At 42.3% G+C, this 18440-nt stretch overlaps 1 protein-coding gene across 1 annotated transcript in view; it reads left to right on the top strand.

Moving 5' to 3' along the window:
* The window catches only part of LOC108716517 (MAM domain-containing glycosylphosphatidylinositol anchor protein 1), a 195216-nt gene that overhangs the window by 144892 nt on the left and 31884 nt on the right, over positions 1-18440 (top strand). Inside the window, exons 6-10 of the mRNA XM_018262706.2 lie at positions 152-409; positions 1573-1905; positions 4457-4750; positions 16530-16799; positions 17339-17490. Coding sequence (XP_018118195.1) covers positions 152-409; positions 1573-1905; positions 4457-4750; positions 16530-16799; positions 17339-17490 — 1307 coding nt within the window. The remainder of the gene's footprint in view (positions 1-151; positions 410-1572; positions 1906-4456; positions 4751-16529; positions 16800-17338; positions 17491-18440) is intronic.

Genomic DNA, 18440 nt, shown 5'->3' with positions numbered 1-18440 from the left:
TTGAGTCTATGGCACTGTATATACATCAATGCAACAATAATATGAATGGCTACTGTAGCAGAGTGACGAATGGATCATGTTTTAATTTGTAATTTCACTGATACATTGATACAGATCTAACAAAGGCCTTTCTATATGCTTCTTTCTCCAGCGCCACCTGCACTGAAGTTGTCGGTCAATGAGACGTTGGTAGTGAACCCTGGAGATAATGTAACCATGCAGTGCTCACTCACGGGAGGAGATCCACCTCCTAAGGTCATCTGGTCGCACAGCCAAAATGTAGTGCCATCCAAGGGGGGAAACCTCACCATATGGAACATTCGTCCTGAAGATTCCGGATACTATAATTGTACTGCCACCAACAATGTGGGGAATCCTGCGAAGAAGACAGTCAACCTCTTAGTGAGATGTATGTCCTTTATCAGGCCAGTAAACCTTAGAGGATCTTGTTGTTTTCCTCTGTATTTTGTGTCCTGCCAAATGCTGCGATTGACTGAAATTAACTAATAAAGCATTCAACAAGCAGGTGAAGGGATAAGTACAAAACTCCAAAACTCCACTTACTGTAATTGCTATTCTTCAACAGTCACACCCTACCTATAATTTTGTAATAATGGGGGTATCTACTTCTGGTCTTCAGCTAGAGCACTGTGACTTGTAATTAATTCTCAGGCTCCCTCATATCATACTTCCCCCTCCTCAAGTTGAGGCTAAAGAGACAGAATTATTGGATCCCCTTGCTTATAAATTAAACAATGCCCATGACACCCCTGAGCCAATCAGGTTGCATCCCTCCAACAGGGCATAGGATACTCTCAACAGGATATCTCACAGTAGGGGAGGTTAACACTAGTGATGGGCGAATTTATTCACCAGGTGCGAATTGGCTTCAAATCTCCATGTTTCGCGGCCAGCGAATACATTTGCAAAATTGCAGAGAATTTTCACTGCAATTTTGCAAATTGTTAAAATTGTTTTGCCGCTGGTGACAATTCTGAGACTGGCGACAATTACGATGACGACAATTAATAGGTACCCAATGACTTTAATGCGTGTCAGAATTGTCGCCAGCGTCAGAATTTTCCAAAGTTTGGTGAATTTCTGCAAATCGATATGGGAGAAATTCGCCAATCACTGTTTAACACCTTACACTCCCTACAACTAGTCTATTAATATGTGTAATATAAGAATCTTTAGGGGAGGTATAAACCCACTCTAAGCAGTTTTCACTAAAAACAGCACTAGTTGGCATCATCTTCATGATATTCCTTGTTGCTATCTTGTTTGCCTCCTTGAGAAGCTTTTTTGAAGCCAGGGGTTCCTAATGCAGAGTTCTCAGAAGATTTCTATGTATTTATATATGTTCATAAATGACGTCCTTCAGGCATGGTTCCATTTTATCATTACTGTCAGCTTCACAGTTGTAAAAACTGTGACCTAAGGTGATATGATATGACTAATAAACTACTAATTCAGACCTATTTTTAGAGCAATGATGTATTTCATCAGTGAAGGTCCAGGAAGAGTCAGAAAAGTACCACTGAAATCAATTTATTCTTTGCTTTGAAACAGCCATGAAAAATGCCACATTTCAGATCACTCCTGATGTCAACAAGGAAAGTGAGAACATCCAGTTGGGTCGGGATCTGAAGCTCTCGTGCCACGTTGATGCCGTTCCACAGGAGAAAGTTGTGTATTCTTGGTTTAAAAACCAACGGATTGTGGTGCCCTCTAGACGGCGACTGGAGATCAGTAGGAATGACCCAGATCTCCCACCGGACACAAGTAGCTTGGATTTCTTTGACTTGCGGTTCAGTGACTATGGCACCTATATGTGTGTGGCCTCATTTCCAGGAACATTTACACCCGAACTAAGCATTGAGGTCAATATATCTGCTGAAACAGGTAAAGGAAGCTATTATAGCTAACATTAAGGGGTGTAGTAAGGATACTAGTCTGTGTGGGACCCCACAGGGCAGCTGCTGGATGCAGAAGGAGATTGTAGGATCTCCACTACATATCATAAATGTATCTCCTGACCCAGTGGTAGTGAAAATAGCCTCTAGAGACATCTTTAACATATGAGCATCCACTTAGAGTTCAACACTACTGGAGATGCTGTGAGTTTTGGTTGAACAGCAGCTAATGGATCGTACTGGCTCAGGATCCATGACCACTAGAAATATCAGAATTACTGTATGTACCTGTCAACATTATCATGTGAAAAATTAGATGTGTCCAAGCCATGCACGGTACTTGTCCAGAGCAGCTCTTCCCCCACGTTCCAGAATGGCACTTATATGTAGTGATGGGCGAATTTGCGCCGTTTCGCTTCGGCGAAAAATTCGCGAAACGGTGCCGGCGTCTTGTTTTTGACGCCGGTGCCCGTTTTTGACGCCGGCGCCTGTTTTTTTGACGCCGACGCAGCGAATTTTCGCGGGCGTTTTGCGAATTTATTCGCTGGCGGCAAATCGCGCAAATTCGCCGCAAATTCGCGCCTGGTGAATAAATTCGCCCATCACTACTTATATGTACACTATAAGCCAAACTTTAGGAGTATTCTAGAAGTAGACAAGATGTTCCAAGAACTGCAATTCAGAAAAGTGTCTTGGGGCCCCTAAAACACATTGCCAATATTTGCTGCATATTGCAGACCATCACTCATTAAAATCAATTCAAAGCTGGGTACAGTAATAATTATGAGTGAAATGCTTTAATTAAAACTGCAGATTCTTTTAATGGTTAACCTGGGAAAATGCATCAAACTTACGTGATGAGCTTTTTTTTTTATTTTTTTTAATAGTGTTTATGCACTGGTGTACTGAAAGCATGTCATTTTAGCCATTTCCCCCCATTAGCAATTAAGATATTTTTACCAAAAGGTGTCATTATTGTTTAATTTCAATCGGCGCCACTCTTTGTTAGCAGTGGGTTACAGTTGGCTTGCATGGTAGGCTAAAAGCACAAAAGCTGTCTTGTCATAGCACTGTAAAAAAAAAGTCAGAGCTCTTCCTGTGCCCATAAAATGCCCAATTAATTTTCATCCAAGCAATTAACACTGAGTAGGTATAAATTATAGTTCATAAAACAAAAGGCAATGTCTCTATGTGTTATGTACAAACAAAAGAATGATTTCAACTTGCCAAATATATTCAGTGGTGTATGCAGAAGTTCCCTGAGCCCACCAAAAATGTTAATAGGGGCTCCCAACTACTAACTACCAAAGAAAATCTATTTTGGCTACATGGGTGCAACAATTAGAAACTTCCCCTTTACTTTGGGCCTCTATACCCCTAGGCCCACTGATTATGCACCAAGAACATCAAGGATAATGATGAAAGATGAAAGACTGGTTCTCTGTGGGGTGATTTGTGCAAGGGGGGGGGGTTAATTTGTAATACTTGCTTGTGATGAGGAGAAAAGAATATATTTTGTTTGGATAAATTAATAAAAGGCTGTCCATTGGAGAACTTATTATATTTGGGGAGTCTTATGCCAAAGATCTCAAAAGATTGTAATCTACTGACTGGAAACGGAAAGTCCAATGCTTGATCCATAGTCCTAGCTGTAAAATACTGACTACTCCTCTATTCTAATCAGATAACCACCATTGTTTTACACCATCACATCAGTATGGTCATCTTTCAGCACAGCCAAGCACATTCCACACTACTCTACTGTTTATCTTTGTATGCTTCCCTCCACCCAATTACATTTAGTAAAGAGTGTCTTCCTATTCATTGGCATTTGGAAAGACATCTTCTTCCTATTAGTTTTGGACAAGGACATTTATCCTATTACTAGTCAGTAAGAGAGATGTTTCAGTAAGATTCAAGCTATATTATGTTTTAACTTACTTGTAACGCTGACCTTACTCCTAACCCTAAACTTACTTGTAACCCTAGTTCTACTCCTACCCTAAATTTACTCATAAACCTAACCCTACCCCTAACCCTAAACTTACTTGTAACCCTATCCATACTCCTAACTCTCAACTTACTGGTAACCCTACACCTACCCTAAATTTACTCATAAATCCAACTCTACTCCTAACCCTAATATTACTGGTAACCCTAACTTTAATGCTACCCTAAACTAACGCATAACCCTAAACCTACTCCTAACCCTAAACTTATTTGTAACCCTAACCCTACACCTAACCCTAAACTTACTTGTAACCCTTACCCTACTCCTAACCCTAAACTTACTGGTAACACTACACCTACCCTAAATTTACTCATAAACCCAACTCTACCACTAACCCTAATCTTACTGGTAACCCTAACTTTACTGCTTCATTAAATTAACTCATAACCCTAACCCTACTCCTAACCCTAAACTTATTTGTAACCCTAACCCTACGCCTAACCTTAAACTTACTAACCCAACGGCTTAATGGAAATGAAATAATCTCTAAACACATGCTCAGAATGAGTGTTTTTTTTTTCTTTTGCAGTGCCCCCCACACTGACTGTTCCCAGGGGACAATCCATCATCACAGTTCGAGAAGGATCTAGAGCAGAGCTACAGTGTGATGTACGAGGCAAGCCCAAGCCACCTATTCTCTGGACACGGCTGGACAAAGAGGGACCTTTGCCCACTGGAGAAGTGATAGCTGAGACCTACGATGGAAAATTAAGGCTGGAGAATGTGACCCGGGAAATGAGTGGAACATACAAGTGTCAGACGGCAAGATACAATGGATTTAACATCCGACCCCGAGAAGCCACGGTACAGCTGAATGTTCAGTGTGAGTAAACGTAGTCTATTGGTTATTTGTACAGTATATGGTGTTCTGGGGTATGTTGTGGATACATTGAGAAAAGACAGTTCAGTTATGGTAAAATTATAAATATTGTCATTACATGGTGATATTTTGTGAAACAGTATAAGTATATATCAGATTTAGGTCTATGGTTGCTTGTATTACACATAGTATATACGTGTGTGTGTTCATGGTTCTTATATGGTACATGATATTACTGTGTGTACTTAGCATTAATATGGTGTAATTATTATGTGCGATATGTATGCTTTTGTGCTCGGTTCTTATAAAGCACTTTATTACATGTGCATTTTTGTTGATAGAGCAAATGGTATTTAGATTTGTCCATGCAAGGGCAGGAGGAACGAGGCGGCTTGGAATATGTACCTAAGAAACCAGCGAGTGCTGGGAAAATAATAACTATGTCTCAGTGCCTCTCCATCAGCCCCCTCTCCCCAGCGTGGCACTGTTCGCCTTGCATTACCCTGTGTGTTCTTTGCTTTAAATTAAAATAAAATTCAATCTGTTCCACAAAATAATCTCCCTATGAAGGGAAGGACGTCTCCCACGGAGAGGAACATTCAGGCCAAGCATAAAATCTTATTTGCCTTGAAAAAAAACCCACACTGGGGCCCAAATGAGACCTGGCAGAGTATTCATTTTCCAGCGTCTCCTGCCTTCCCCCCCACCTTGTCCTTGACCCCAGAAGAAGACCCGAGGAACCTGTCTTTAGATGAACCCATTAAGCTGACGCTGCTTTAACCAGACACCTGTTGCTTTTCTGTGTGAACAGCTCAGGATGCACTTGTGTCTATTAATGGAAACGTCTCTCTGAAGCTCAGACACTTCATTAGTCCTCGGCTGGTGCTGCTGGAGGAACAAGAAGCGTGCGCTTTGTGAAGATCTGTTGATGAGTGTTTTATTTTCCCATCCTGGGCACCTTCTATCCGCTTGTTTTCTTGTGTGTGTGCGCTTGTGGGAGAGACGTGTGTGCGAGACTCCTCTCTCCTTTCTCTAAGTGCCTCTCTCTCCAGGAGACTAACCTGCACAAGATCAGCTGCTTGTTTTTGCTGATTTGTTTCAGAGCTGGAAGTTATGGAAGATCAATAGTGCGGCTGCCATGAGGTGTCACAACTTATCTCTTTCTGGCTTTTCTCTCTTTACCTCTTCTCTAGTCTGTTGTTTAATGGTATCAACTTTACCTGCAACCTCCCTGTTCCCCTTTTTCTCTGATGTGGATTTATTTAAGCCCAGGGCTGTCTGTACTGGTGAATGGCTGCAGGTGAAACAATACTGACATGAAAGGGCTGTTTTGCCAGTGGTATAAACACAAGTTCTGAAGCACTAAGAGCTGCAAAACTGTGACCCTTATGGCCCAAACATGGAGAACCTACACCTGTACTATGACTTGCATCGTCAGCACTACGGATAGGTATATTCATTGGGGTGCCTACAGGTCCGGACTGAGAATTAAAATAGGTCCTGGCATTTCAGGTTCACAGAGGCCCAATCAGCCCACAAAGAGGCCCAAACAGCCCCCACCAGCCCACTAAATACTGACTTTCTATGGCACCTTATAGCAGCCCCTCTGGCATTTTCCAGAACCCACAGATTGCCAGTCCGGGCCTGGGTGCCTATATGCTCCCCACCTACATCCCAAGCAGTGAGGCATAAATAAGGCACACATACTCAATATGTGACTCTTCAGATGCTGCTGAACTATAAAGATAGAGTTGCAGTTCAGAAAAAGATGGACATCGACAGACAAGATATCACTGTACTATATGTGGTAATGTGGTGTTACTGGTCCTTTAAGGGGTTGCATTTGACTTTGGGAGAAAAATACCTACTCTCTTTCTTTTTATATCTCTTCCTATATTTCTCCCCTTTTCTCTCTCTCTTCCTGTTTTCTCTCGCGCCTTCTCTGTCTCTTCCTATCTCCCTTCCTCCATCTCTCTCTCTTTCTCTCTTCTTCTCTGTCTCTTCCTTATCTCTCTCTCTCCTCTTCTTTGTTGCTTCCTTGCCTTTCTCTCCCCCTTCTCTCTCCATCTCCTTCTCTAGCTCTCTCTCTTTTCATTTACTCTCTCTCTCTGACTCTTTCTCTCCTCTTTTCTGTCTCTCCCTATTTCTTACTCTGCCCCTCACTTGTCTGGTTCCCCTTCCCCTCTCTCCCCTGCTGAGCTCCTCACACGCTGGCGGAGGTTTATGGCTGCTGTAATTCAGTGGTACAGGTTGGCTGCTGTCGACACGGCCTCAATTCTCCTGCAATCAGCACAGACTGGCACTCGGGGATCTGCTCTGATCTATAAAATCTCTGCAACAAACATTTCTTCCAGAGCAAGAATGTTATTTGGGGGGGAGGAGAAATTCGGCCTTTACTGTTCTCAGTCAAAGTGAGTTTTTGAAGCTGCCATGTTAGCACATGAAATTACAAACATATGAGAGGTTTAAAGGGGAAGTTTAGCTTCAAATTTTAGTGAAGATTACATTATGGCTAAATTTGCTCAGGCAGATGATCGTTACTCCTCAAATTCACTAAATTCATGAATTTTATAGAACATTACCTCATTCGCTACAGTTTCCTTCGCCAGCTTAGACCTGGCAAACTGATAAAATGAAGCTTCATCCTCCTCAATCTTATGTCAGACATATCTTGTATGCCGAAAAGTCATAAAAACATTGAAAAACTATTTTAGTTTTTGTGTTAACATTTTTTTTTCAACCATTTGAGGGAGATGCCACATTCGTTTTAGTGTGGGCTCATGTCTAGGGCATTTGAGGATCTCTTTTGTCTTTAATTTGCTTCCTTGGACGTGTGTAATAATAAGTGGCCACTTCAAGCATTTGCACCAACATCTCCAATAAATACTAAACAACCTATATGTACCCGCCCTATTCAAATTGACCTAAGTATAAGAGTACTAACAAAGTTAGCTAGCCAGAAATTAGTTAGCAAATGTTTTACTATGAAATGCTTGCGCTGACAAATTAACGGTAGAGAAGCTTCGCCTGCAGAGACGCAACTTTGCATTTTAGTGAATTACCGTAGTGGTAGCGAATGTGCACCTGTCAAAATGGTGAAGTGTGACGTAGCCTTTGCCGGCCAAAATTTGCCCTTTAGTAAATTTGCCCCATGGAGTTAATCTTTGTGCAAATTACCTTGGCAGTTGGCACAATACCACAGCGCAATGCAACTCGTTTTATTTATATTAAGCCCAGGCTTTGTGTATATGACTCACAGACAGGCCAGTGATACAATAACTGAATTGGGCTTTTTTTTTTTATATCAACCCCATCTGTGTTAAAAGACAGTGTCAATTCTCTTACATAAATCTGGATATATACAAACTTCGCAATGTTAAATATTAAAACAAAAATGGCTGGCTTTCAAATTCCCGATTCATATTTTCTGTTCTAATGCTGAACTCGCCAGTTATGCCGGGGGGCAGAAAGGGTTGGGGTGAGGGCAGATCTACTAGAGCAGCCTACAAGCAAGGTTACTGTTTGTCATTGCCTGGAGTCAAATGCTCAGCCAGTGTGTGAAAGGTTTGGTGGTGTTTTGTAATGTGCGTTTCCCCAAACCTGGCACTTTAAAAGAGGGGGAGGAGGTACCTGGGGGTGCAGGAGGCAAAGTTCAACTGTTCAACGTATATTAATACATACACCATTATCTTACAGAACAATAGCCACCCTCCAGGTATCCAGAGCTCCATGTTAGTGCAGTTTCCATTGCATGTGGCCCTTGGCTTTGTTAACCTTTATGTTGTGATATTTCTAAAGTCCTGGTTGGCTACAGGCTGGGTTGAATGTTGATATAAAGGTCTCCTAGCAAGGTCTTCCTCAGCCAAATGCAATAATTACTTACTAAAAGGGCCCCCAGCTGCAAGGTTACGGCTTAGTATCACTTTTTATTTTTGTAATTCATGGAATCCCTGCATTGTCCCATGGGCCCCCTCTGCTATAACTGTTACCTTGCGCAGAAAATTCCCAATACGCTTTATATTTACTGCCACACTATTAAAATTTTACTTTAAAAACCAGTGCCGTTTCAGTGCAATCATCTAAATTCTCTTTGAGATGGGAGTATCGATTGTTTGAGGGGCTGCGCCGCGCGGCCGCCTATCCCTGGTGAGATCCGTGTGCAGTAAGTGCTGAAAGCTCAGCTGCAGCCAGAAAGTGTGAAAAGAAAATAAGAAGAAAGCTCCAAGCCACAGACATTTCATATGCCCCTGTGGCCGAGCGCCAGCGCACGTTAAATAAAAATGGCAGTTCTGCTGATATTACGCTTTCGCTACCAACCGTCATAATAAGAGAAAACACGTTTTATTGGCCTAATAATGGGCTGGAAAGTGCAGCCAGCTGGTAGCAGGATATCACATAATGGATGAGTTTAATAGTGAAGCCTCCAGCAAGGTTTATCTGGTAGCCGAGCGCTCTGCGGGGACATGAGTAATGGAGGAACCGCTGCGTTCGGCCTCAGAGTCCTGTCTCTGCTGGGAAGCTGGGAAGATGAAATGCATTGGGAATCAGAGGGAGCAGGCACTTTACTGCAGTCTGGATCTTTTCCCAAGGGCTCAGGGCCTGGTGTGTCCTTATTGGCATACAGCATCAGTACAACTGCAGGTTTCTTATTCATGAAGGGCTGACCTGTGGCCCTTAACTTGTCCTTTAATTTCTTCTCCCTGTGTCCAACCATTGCTTGCAGTTTAACAGCCACTGCAGAGCCCTAGGTGGAAGCCCCACGCTTTTATTGCAGCAAATGTGACCTATTCACTGAAATATTATGTTAATAAAATATTAAAATGTTTCTCTTTCTGAGCCTTTTCACCTTTTCCTTTTGCCTTTGTTTAACTAATTCTCTTTTGTGTTTGTACATTTCTTCTTGTGTTCTATCTTCCACTTCTGGTTTCACATCCCATTTCTCTTTATTTTCATATTGATTATCCTGCTGTTCTCCTGCCGTTTTTTTGCTTTCTCTTTATGTAATCCATGTATTTAGGTTGCCATTTCTTTAGGATGTTTCTATTTTCCTTCTCTTTTCCACCCTCCCTTGTGCCTGCTTTCTGTTCCGCTGTTCCGCTGTTCTCTCTGTCCTGTTGCCCATATTTCCAGTCTTATAACCATATTTATCCCTTCCATTCTCTTGGAATCATGTCCTGCATTGTGAGTGGGTTATGTTTTTATAAGGAGGCGTTTTACTTTATAAAGATGTAAAAAATTACAAAAAGTGGTATAAAGGTGATCATATTAAGCTTTCAGAACATTATCATTCCTTTTTCAAACTAAGTATATAAAAAAAGTAACTAAAACGTTCTGAAAGCTTCCTATGATTAGTTAGACAATAAAGGAATCACCTCCATACCACTTTTTGTTATTTTCTTGCCCTGTGACTGGCTAACACAGTTAGTGTTCAGGACTCAAACTTCATAACCAAAAATGTTCCTATTTGCTATAAAGAACAGCCACACTCTTTACTCACGCACCACAATTCAGTATAATATGATGGTGCAGGCTGCAAGTATATGCAATTCTATACCAATTGCATGTGGTGATTCCCCCGGCTGGTTCTGCACATTATCCTTTGCTCGCTCGGCTGCGCAGGCTGCGTGACAGCTGATGGAGGCTCCTCAGGGAGCTGAGGCTGGTGGAGGCCAAAGAGGAGCTCTTGTCACTGACATCATGCAAGTTTAATGTTATAGCGTGTTTATCCATATGGCACGGAGACTAATGGATATCAGTCACTCCCCAGGCAGCAGGTGCAGTGAAGTCTGCATGGATCACAGGTTATGAGACTGAGCTCAGGCTGAATATGGTTCCACTAGGAAGGATCATGGGTACAGGGCATAGGGTTCTGTTAATGTGCATGTCATTCACTCCTCAGCAGCAGCAAAACATAAAACAAGCCAGTGTTGAATTCCAAGCAATGATATACCATTGGCCCAATAGAACCAGGCCTAGGTCCCAGGGGAACTGGTGATGCAACTGCTTCCTACGGCCTACAGTGGATTTAGAAAATATGAAAATGTAATATCAGTGACTGAAAATCACTTCTTATTCCCTGTGTAGTGAACTTTGAAGCTGCCTTGGGTAAAAACTGTAGCCGAGGCCACTTCAAGAAAATGGGATTTCAACAATTTTCAATGGTTAAACATTTCCGAGGCTAGGCCAACCTGTACCAATCAGAATATTAGAACATTCCTGAGACTAAGTCAACCTGTAATCAATCAGAGCATTAGAACATTCTTGAGGCTAAGGCTACCCCTAGTCATAGTACTCATAGTAAGTTAGGTTGAAAAAAGACACACGTCCATCAAGTTCAACCTTTGGACTCTATTTTAACCTGCCTAACTGTCAGTTGATCCAGAGGAAGGCAAAAAACCCTATCTGAAGCCTCTCCAATTTGCCTCAGAGGGTGAAAAAATTCTTCCTGACTCCAAAATGGCAATCGGACTAAACCCTACAACCAATCAGAGCATTAGATTCTTGAGGCTAGACCAACCTGTAACCATAAACACATATTAGACTATTCACAGGGCAAGACTAACTTTTAGCCAATTAGAGCATGAGAATGTTTTCAGTAAAACATATTTCTGTATGACACTACCGTATATATGAGGGACGTACCAAATCCATCATTTTTGAAATTGTCAAAATCCTGAATCCTATGGAGGTTCAGAATATTTACATTTGAGAAAATACAAAAATAGCATCAGTTGCAACCATGAAATGGTTACACACAGTTTTCTACAGATGGATAATAACCAGGTGTCTGGGTGGGGATCTCCAAAGGCTGACTCAATGGGCAGTTCTTCCTGGGACCTTGAATATCACTAATGCACTGCCTGCCCAGGTCACAACTCATTGAATCTCAAGTCTGATGCTGCAGCAGAGCAGGATAATTGGATGGAGTTAGATGGAAGGGGAGCTGCAGATTGTGAGGTGTCTGCACATCACACAGGGTTATCGTGCCAGACTCTTCCGAATGAGGCTTCTCATTTGGCGCAGCCAACGCTGACAGATGCACAGAGATGTCTGCCGCTTCCTTGTCATTGATCATCTGCGCTGAGCTGGGACTGGGGATGTTAAAGGTTGACAGCAGCAAACGTTGGCGTGTTATTATATAGTGCGGAAGGGAAATGAAGATAGAAACGTCAGACTAATGAATCCCCAAACTCCCATTTGGCCAAACTTTACTGTGCAACAGTCATTACGAGCAAGGAAGCTCAGTACTTTCCATCTGAAGCCGAATATTCATCTTTGTCTGTTCCCAGAACGGTTCAGTCAGCGGTTCTGCATGTGGAAAAGCTTTATAGGCCTCGGGGATAAATTCATTAGAGGGAAACGAGAGGAGAGTGTTTGGTTTATTTAGTCTGACAGGAGTTCAAATTCACCTGGTGCGCAACTACAATTCCCACAATGCAACAGGTGACAAAGTTAATTTGTGTATCTTGTAGAGACATGTATCTAAGCAACAGAATACTTTATGATGGGGGTTCAAATAGGAGCAGCTGCTGTAGGACCATCACATAGAGGCACACAGCAATGGTTAACAGAAAGAGGAAAGCAGGTACAGTAAGGCAAGATGGAAATGGTTGGGAAGATGGGGACAGCTGAGCAAAATGGAGACAGAAAGACAAGATGGCAACATTAGAGCAAGAGACAAGAGGACAAGACTGACAGTTTAGCAAGATGGCAAGACACGTAGAACAAAATGAGACAGTACGGAAAGATGGAGCCAGTAGGGTGAGATGGCAATGGTATGATAAGATAGAAACATGGCAACAATAGAGCACAATGGAGCTAGCAGGATAAGGTGGCAACTGAAGGACAAGATGGAAATAGGATGTGGTGGCAACAGTAGGATGTAGATAAGATGGAACAGCAACAAAGTAAGGACAGTACTTGCTCTATTGTTGAGATATTATCCTACTGTCTTCACCTTGTCCTACTGTCTTCACCTTGTCCTACTACTGCCATCTCATCCTAGTGGCTACATTTTTCTCTGAAAGTCTTGTCCTGTTGTAACAACAGGACAAGACTTTCAGAGAAAAATGTAGCCACTAGGATGAGATGGCAGTAGTAGGACAAGGTGAAGACAGTAGGATAATATCTCAACAATAGAGCAAGATGTGACAGTAGAGTCAGACTCTAGCAACAGGGCAAGATGGAGCCAGAAGAGTTAGGTGACAGAAGTAGGACAAGATGGAGACAGCAGGTCAAGATGAAGATAGTTGGGTAAGATGGAGAAAGTATGACAAGATGCAGACAGTAGGACAAGATGGCAGTAGTAAGGTAAACTGTGACAGTTGGACAAGATGGAGACTGGAGGACAAAATAGCAACAATGTAGCAGGATGTGCCAGTAGAGCCAGTCTCAGGCAGCTGGGTCAGATGGAGCCAAAAGCAGTAGAAGGACTGGCAGTAGTAGGACAAGACAGAGACAGTTCGTTGCAGAAGAAGATGGAGACAACGAGGCAAAATTGAGAAATTAGGGTAAGCTAGAAACAGTAGGACAATATAGCAAAGTATTGCAAGATGGAGACAGTGAGGCTCATTTATCAACACTGGGCAAATTTGCCCATGGGCAGTTACCTATAGCAACCAATCAGTGATTAGCTTTTTGAAACCAGCTGCAAGTAGAACAATGAATGCAGCAATCTGATTGATTGCCACGGGTTACTGCCCATGGGCAAATTTGCCCATTGTTGATAAATGACCCCGAGTATGGCAAGATGGCTAAAACACATAAAGATGTAAAAGTAGGGGTGAGGTGGCATCAGTAGGACAAGATGGAGCTAGCTGAGCAAGATGGAGATAGTTGGGACATTGGAAACAGTAGGTTGAGATGGCAACAGTAAAGTAAATGGCAGTTACAGTTTATAACACTGATGTTCGGTCCAAACTGCGCCTGCCCCTTTTTTCTTTACAGCTGCTTGCACCAGGGTAGCACTTTACTCAGCTTCAACTGCTGGGAGTTATATTTTAGCTGAGCTGAAAGGTTGGAATGTATTTATCCTTGGGGCCCTGCACCACTAAATATAGGCCTGAAAAAATGTTGCAGCTGATTTTTTTCTTTGTTAAATTTAAATAATGTGTTTTTCTGCTCCATCTGTTTATGGACAACAGTTCCAGCCCTCTGTTATACCTCTATGGCTATGATATTCCAACTGGTTGCTTGGTAACTCCAAAATCATTAAGATCAGAGACCAACTGCAGATTCACTAACATTTCCACTCTGTACGTCAAGATAAAATGCAAATGGGAAATGGGGATAGCTGAGAATTCTGGGAGTTGCAGTTCAGCAGATATGAAGAGATGATCATTTCATTGCTACTTTCACATTTCGGCCTCTCCTGGTTGCCGGAGTTGAAGTGCTACAGCCGAGTGCAATAAATAGTTTATTGCCATTCCTGCGCTGGTGCTTTTGGGACCATGTTCCAAGAATTGGATTGTGCTTTGCATCCCCCCAGTAGCACAGCACAGCCTGTTCTTTTAGCACTTTGTCCTCTGCATTGGGAATAGTGAATGTACTTATACATTCCACTCCAGGGTCCAATATATTGAAGAAAATCCGATGATCACCTGCTGGCTTTTTGGCAAAACAATGAGCTTAAAGCTGATGTTGGCAGAAATTGGGATAAATTAAGAGATTTCTGCAAGATTTATAGAATTTTCAGATGTTACAATCTATTTTAATTATCTGTAGAATAAACAGAAGGGAACACACGTTCTTTTTCCTTGATCCAAACATGGAATCTAAACAATTCTTACTGAACAAAGGAAATAGATATGAGGTTTTAACTTTGGATAAGGAGTACGGACTTTCCCATTTTGTCTTTCCTTCCACTGTATTCATATTTTGCCATAGTTGTATGGTTGGTATCTCTCAGTACAGCCTTGTATCAACCTTAGGAGGCTGTTCCTGCTGAATTGTGCTTAGTACAGGGGAATATCTATGCTGCCATAGTTTTATGTTATCTCTCAGTACAGCCTTGGATCAACCTTTGGAGGCTGTTCCTGCTGAATTATGCTTATTACAGGGTAATATCTATTCTGCCATAGTTTTATGTTATCTCTCAGTACAGCCTTGGATCAACCTTTGGAGGCTGTTCCTGCTGAATTATGCTTAGTACAGGGGAATACCTATGCTGCCATAGTTTTATGGTATCTCTCAGTACAGCCTTGGATGAACCTTTGGAGGCTGTTCCTGCTGAATTATGCTTAGTACAGGGGAATACCTATGCTGACATAGTTTTATGGTATTTCTCTGTACAGACTATGAGAAAACTTAGGGGGGCTGATCCTGCTGAATTGTGCTTAGTACAGGGGAATATCTATGCTGCCATAGTTTTATGGTATCTCTCAGTAAAGCCTTGTATTAAACTTAGGAGGTTGTTCCTGCTGAATTGTGCTTAGTACATGGGAATATTTATGTTGCCATAGTTTTATGGTATCTCTCTGTACAGCCTTGGATCAACCTTCGGTGGCTGTTCCTGCTGAATTATGCTTAGTACAGGGGAATACCTATGCTGCCATAGTTTTATGGTATTTCACTGTACAGACTATGAGAAAACTTAAGGGGGGCTGTTCCTGCTGAATTGTACTTAGTACAGGGGAATATCTATGCTGCCATTATTATTGTATTTCACTATACAGGTAATGAGGGAACTAGGGATGCACAGAATCCAGGATTCGGTTCAGGATTTGGTTCAGGATTCGGCTATTTTCAGCAGGATTCGGATTCGGCCGAATCCTTGTGCTTGGCCACACCCAATCCGAATCCTAATTTGCATATGTAAATTAGGTGTGGGAAGGGACATCATGTGACCTTTTGTCACAAAACATGGAAGTAAAAAACATTTTTCCCACCTTTTCCTTTCCCTCCCCTAATTTGCAATTGCAAATTAGGATTCGGTTCAGTATTCTGCTGAATCCCAAAAAGTGGATTCGGTGCATCCCTAGAGGAAACAAAGTCTGTCCCTGCTAAAATAATATTCTCTCATTAACAACAAGACAAGACACCTTTGCACGACCCATTTCAAGCAATTATGACATTACAGGAAAACAAGGAAGTTTGCGTCCAGCATGGAACAATGGCATCTTATGTAAGGACGAAACTTCAAGCTAAACCTGTAGTCCCGTAATAATAACCAGGGAAAACAAGAATAAGGTAATAACAGCCATACTTCCATTAGACAAACATTAAAAAAAAGTGAAGCTATGGGGACCCTTTAACCGCCAGCAGGATTTTTGCCATTTCCATCAGTTCTGTGAGTCTGGATTAGTGGCTTTTGTGCCAGTTGCAATGTAACAATTTCAGAAAGGTTTTTCCAGCTCACAACTTCTATTATCTCCGTGGGTTCCCAGCTGTACGGACCTTTCATATATTTTATTGCTTTCAGAATGAGGGATTATGGTAAAACTAACAAAGAATCATTATTCCCATTAATGGCTGAACTTTGAAGCCCCCCAATCCATTTTCTTCACCCCCCGTTCTTGGGAATTATTTCTCAAATCCCAGAGCGGTCAATGTCTGCAGCGATGTAGGGCCAGAAATCATTTACTTGCGGTCTAATTGCCCGTGTCAGAAGATTTACTCAGCCTCAAGGAGAAGGTGAAACCAAGTCGATTTAGGGGCAGCTGAAGCGTTCTTATTCTAATTGGACGGAGAGGGGGAGTATCTTGCAGGCACTGAAATGTCTTCTTTTATTTTGGTTCTTAATAATGAAACACACTAAATACTTAAACTCTGCTCCTACCTACAGTTGCACCTGTGGTGGAACCCAAGTTGCAGGAGATCCGCCAGGCCATGCACACCGGCTTCACAATGAGGTGCAACCTGCTGAAGGGAAGTCCACTCAAACTAGCCACTGCTGTGTGGAGATACAACACGAACCTGCTCAATGTGGACCCCACGGAGCAGCAGGAATATTCAGAACTGAGGATAAACAGCCTGACCCAGAAGACCAGTGGTACATATGAATGCACCGTTTCTAATGACGTCGGCTCTGATTCGTGTGTCTTTCAGGTGACCGGTGAGTTTTATCCGAGCTTAAAGCAGTGGTTGGGGGTCTTACCCAGAAGGTCTACATTCTACAGTGGTTCCAAGATTGTAGGGCTCCATGGGCGGTGCCCAAAGCAGTGGTTGGGGATCACAGCAAGAAGACCAGTTGATTTATGGACCCTACATTCAATAGAACAGTGGTTCCCAACCCGTGAGGCTTCCTAGGTGATGCTCAAAGTAGTGGTTTGGGGTCTTAGACAGAAGGTCAAGTTAATGCATGTTGGTTACACAGAGGGAAATGGTTAAACACGGTTCTGCAGTTAGTATAAGGACTTTGAAGAGGAGCTCGATAGCAGCCATGTTTAATGCATAAATTGCGTTGTATAATTTATGTCCTTCAGCTTCAGAGGATCTTGGCTCCCCAGGCACAGAGACGGGTATATCTTAAAATAACAATGTGCTTTTATGTATTGCGATATTTTTCATTGCACGTTCTGGGGGGGGGGTATGTTTTCTCTTCTAGGCACCTTTCATAAGACAAATCTGTACTAACTGTTCTTTCTCTTGCAGGGAAGGCCCTCAGCCCAGAGTTCTACTATGATACCCCAAGCCCGATTAAGGTCTTCAAACAGTTTAGAAACTACTCATATTTGCTTCAGTGGACCCAGAAGGAGCCTGGAGATGTGGATCCAATTACGAGCTACAGGCTGGAATATCGACAGGTAGGGATAGGCCTGATGTTGGGTTACTGTCTGTGGAATAATATCTTCAGACAAGTCTACACCCTGAGGTATTTGCTGACAAGGAACGATAGGAGCTTTTCTTCCCTTTGATCATGAATAAATTTGAAAAAAGTTGGGCTCAAGATAGTGGATAAAGGAATCCCAGCCAAAAGGCCACTGGGACAGAATGCTCTGTTATACAGATAGCTAGAATCTCAGCCATAAAGCAGGGCAGGACTGCTGCTTACAATGGGGATCAGATAGGATCTGTGCAGCCACTGGGACAGAATGCTCTGTTATACAGATAGCTAGAATCTCAGCCATAATGTTGTGTAAAATATTTGCATGTATAAAACTAAGGCAACTGTAAGTAGTGATTGCTGAGGCTTTGGGCATGGAAGGGGTTAATAGAATAAAAGGAATCTGCTTTTTCCCCTTGGATAGGGCCAGTGCATAAAAGGTATAGAAGAGTCTTCTGAGCTTTGTTTAGTTATTGATCCCTCTGGATATTGCTCGAGGGCCGGAGTATGAGAAGTACTGGGCCCTGTTACATGCTTTCTCTGTCAAGAATCTGCACAGGATCCATTATCCTCTTAAAACTGCAGTTTAGAATGGACTCGGCGGCACTCCATGTCCCCGGCAGGAAGGCTGCATTATCTGGAAGGGGATAAGTGGCATTAATGTTCTTATTCCTGCAGTCTCCTTATAGCAGAGCAAAGCGCTCACACAAGCAGCAGCCAGCAGTCATGGAAACAATAAGAGATGCTGCTTATGGGATTGGCCAAGGGACTGACATGGGCCAAAAACATACAAAAGCTCATGCGATGAAAGGGAAATGGTTTCTCTTAAACTGTCGAATGAGGAAGTATTCCCTTTATTTCCGAATAAAAAGCATGTATATGTCATGTACGTAGTAGTTGTGCAATATACAAGTAATATGTATCCCTTAT

This window comes from Xenopus laevis, chromosome 5L, assembly GCF_017654675.1.
Source record: "Xenopus laevis strain J_2021 chromosome 5L, Xenopus_laevis_v10.1, whole genome shotgun sequence".
Taxonomy (NCBI): domain Eukaryota; kingdom Metazoa; phylum Chordata; class Amphibia; order Anura; family Pipidae; genus Xenopus; species Xenopus laevis.
This window is presented reverse-complemented; position numbering and strand designations above follow the sequence as displayed.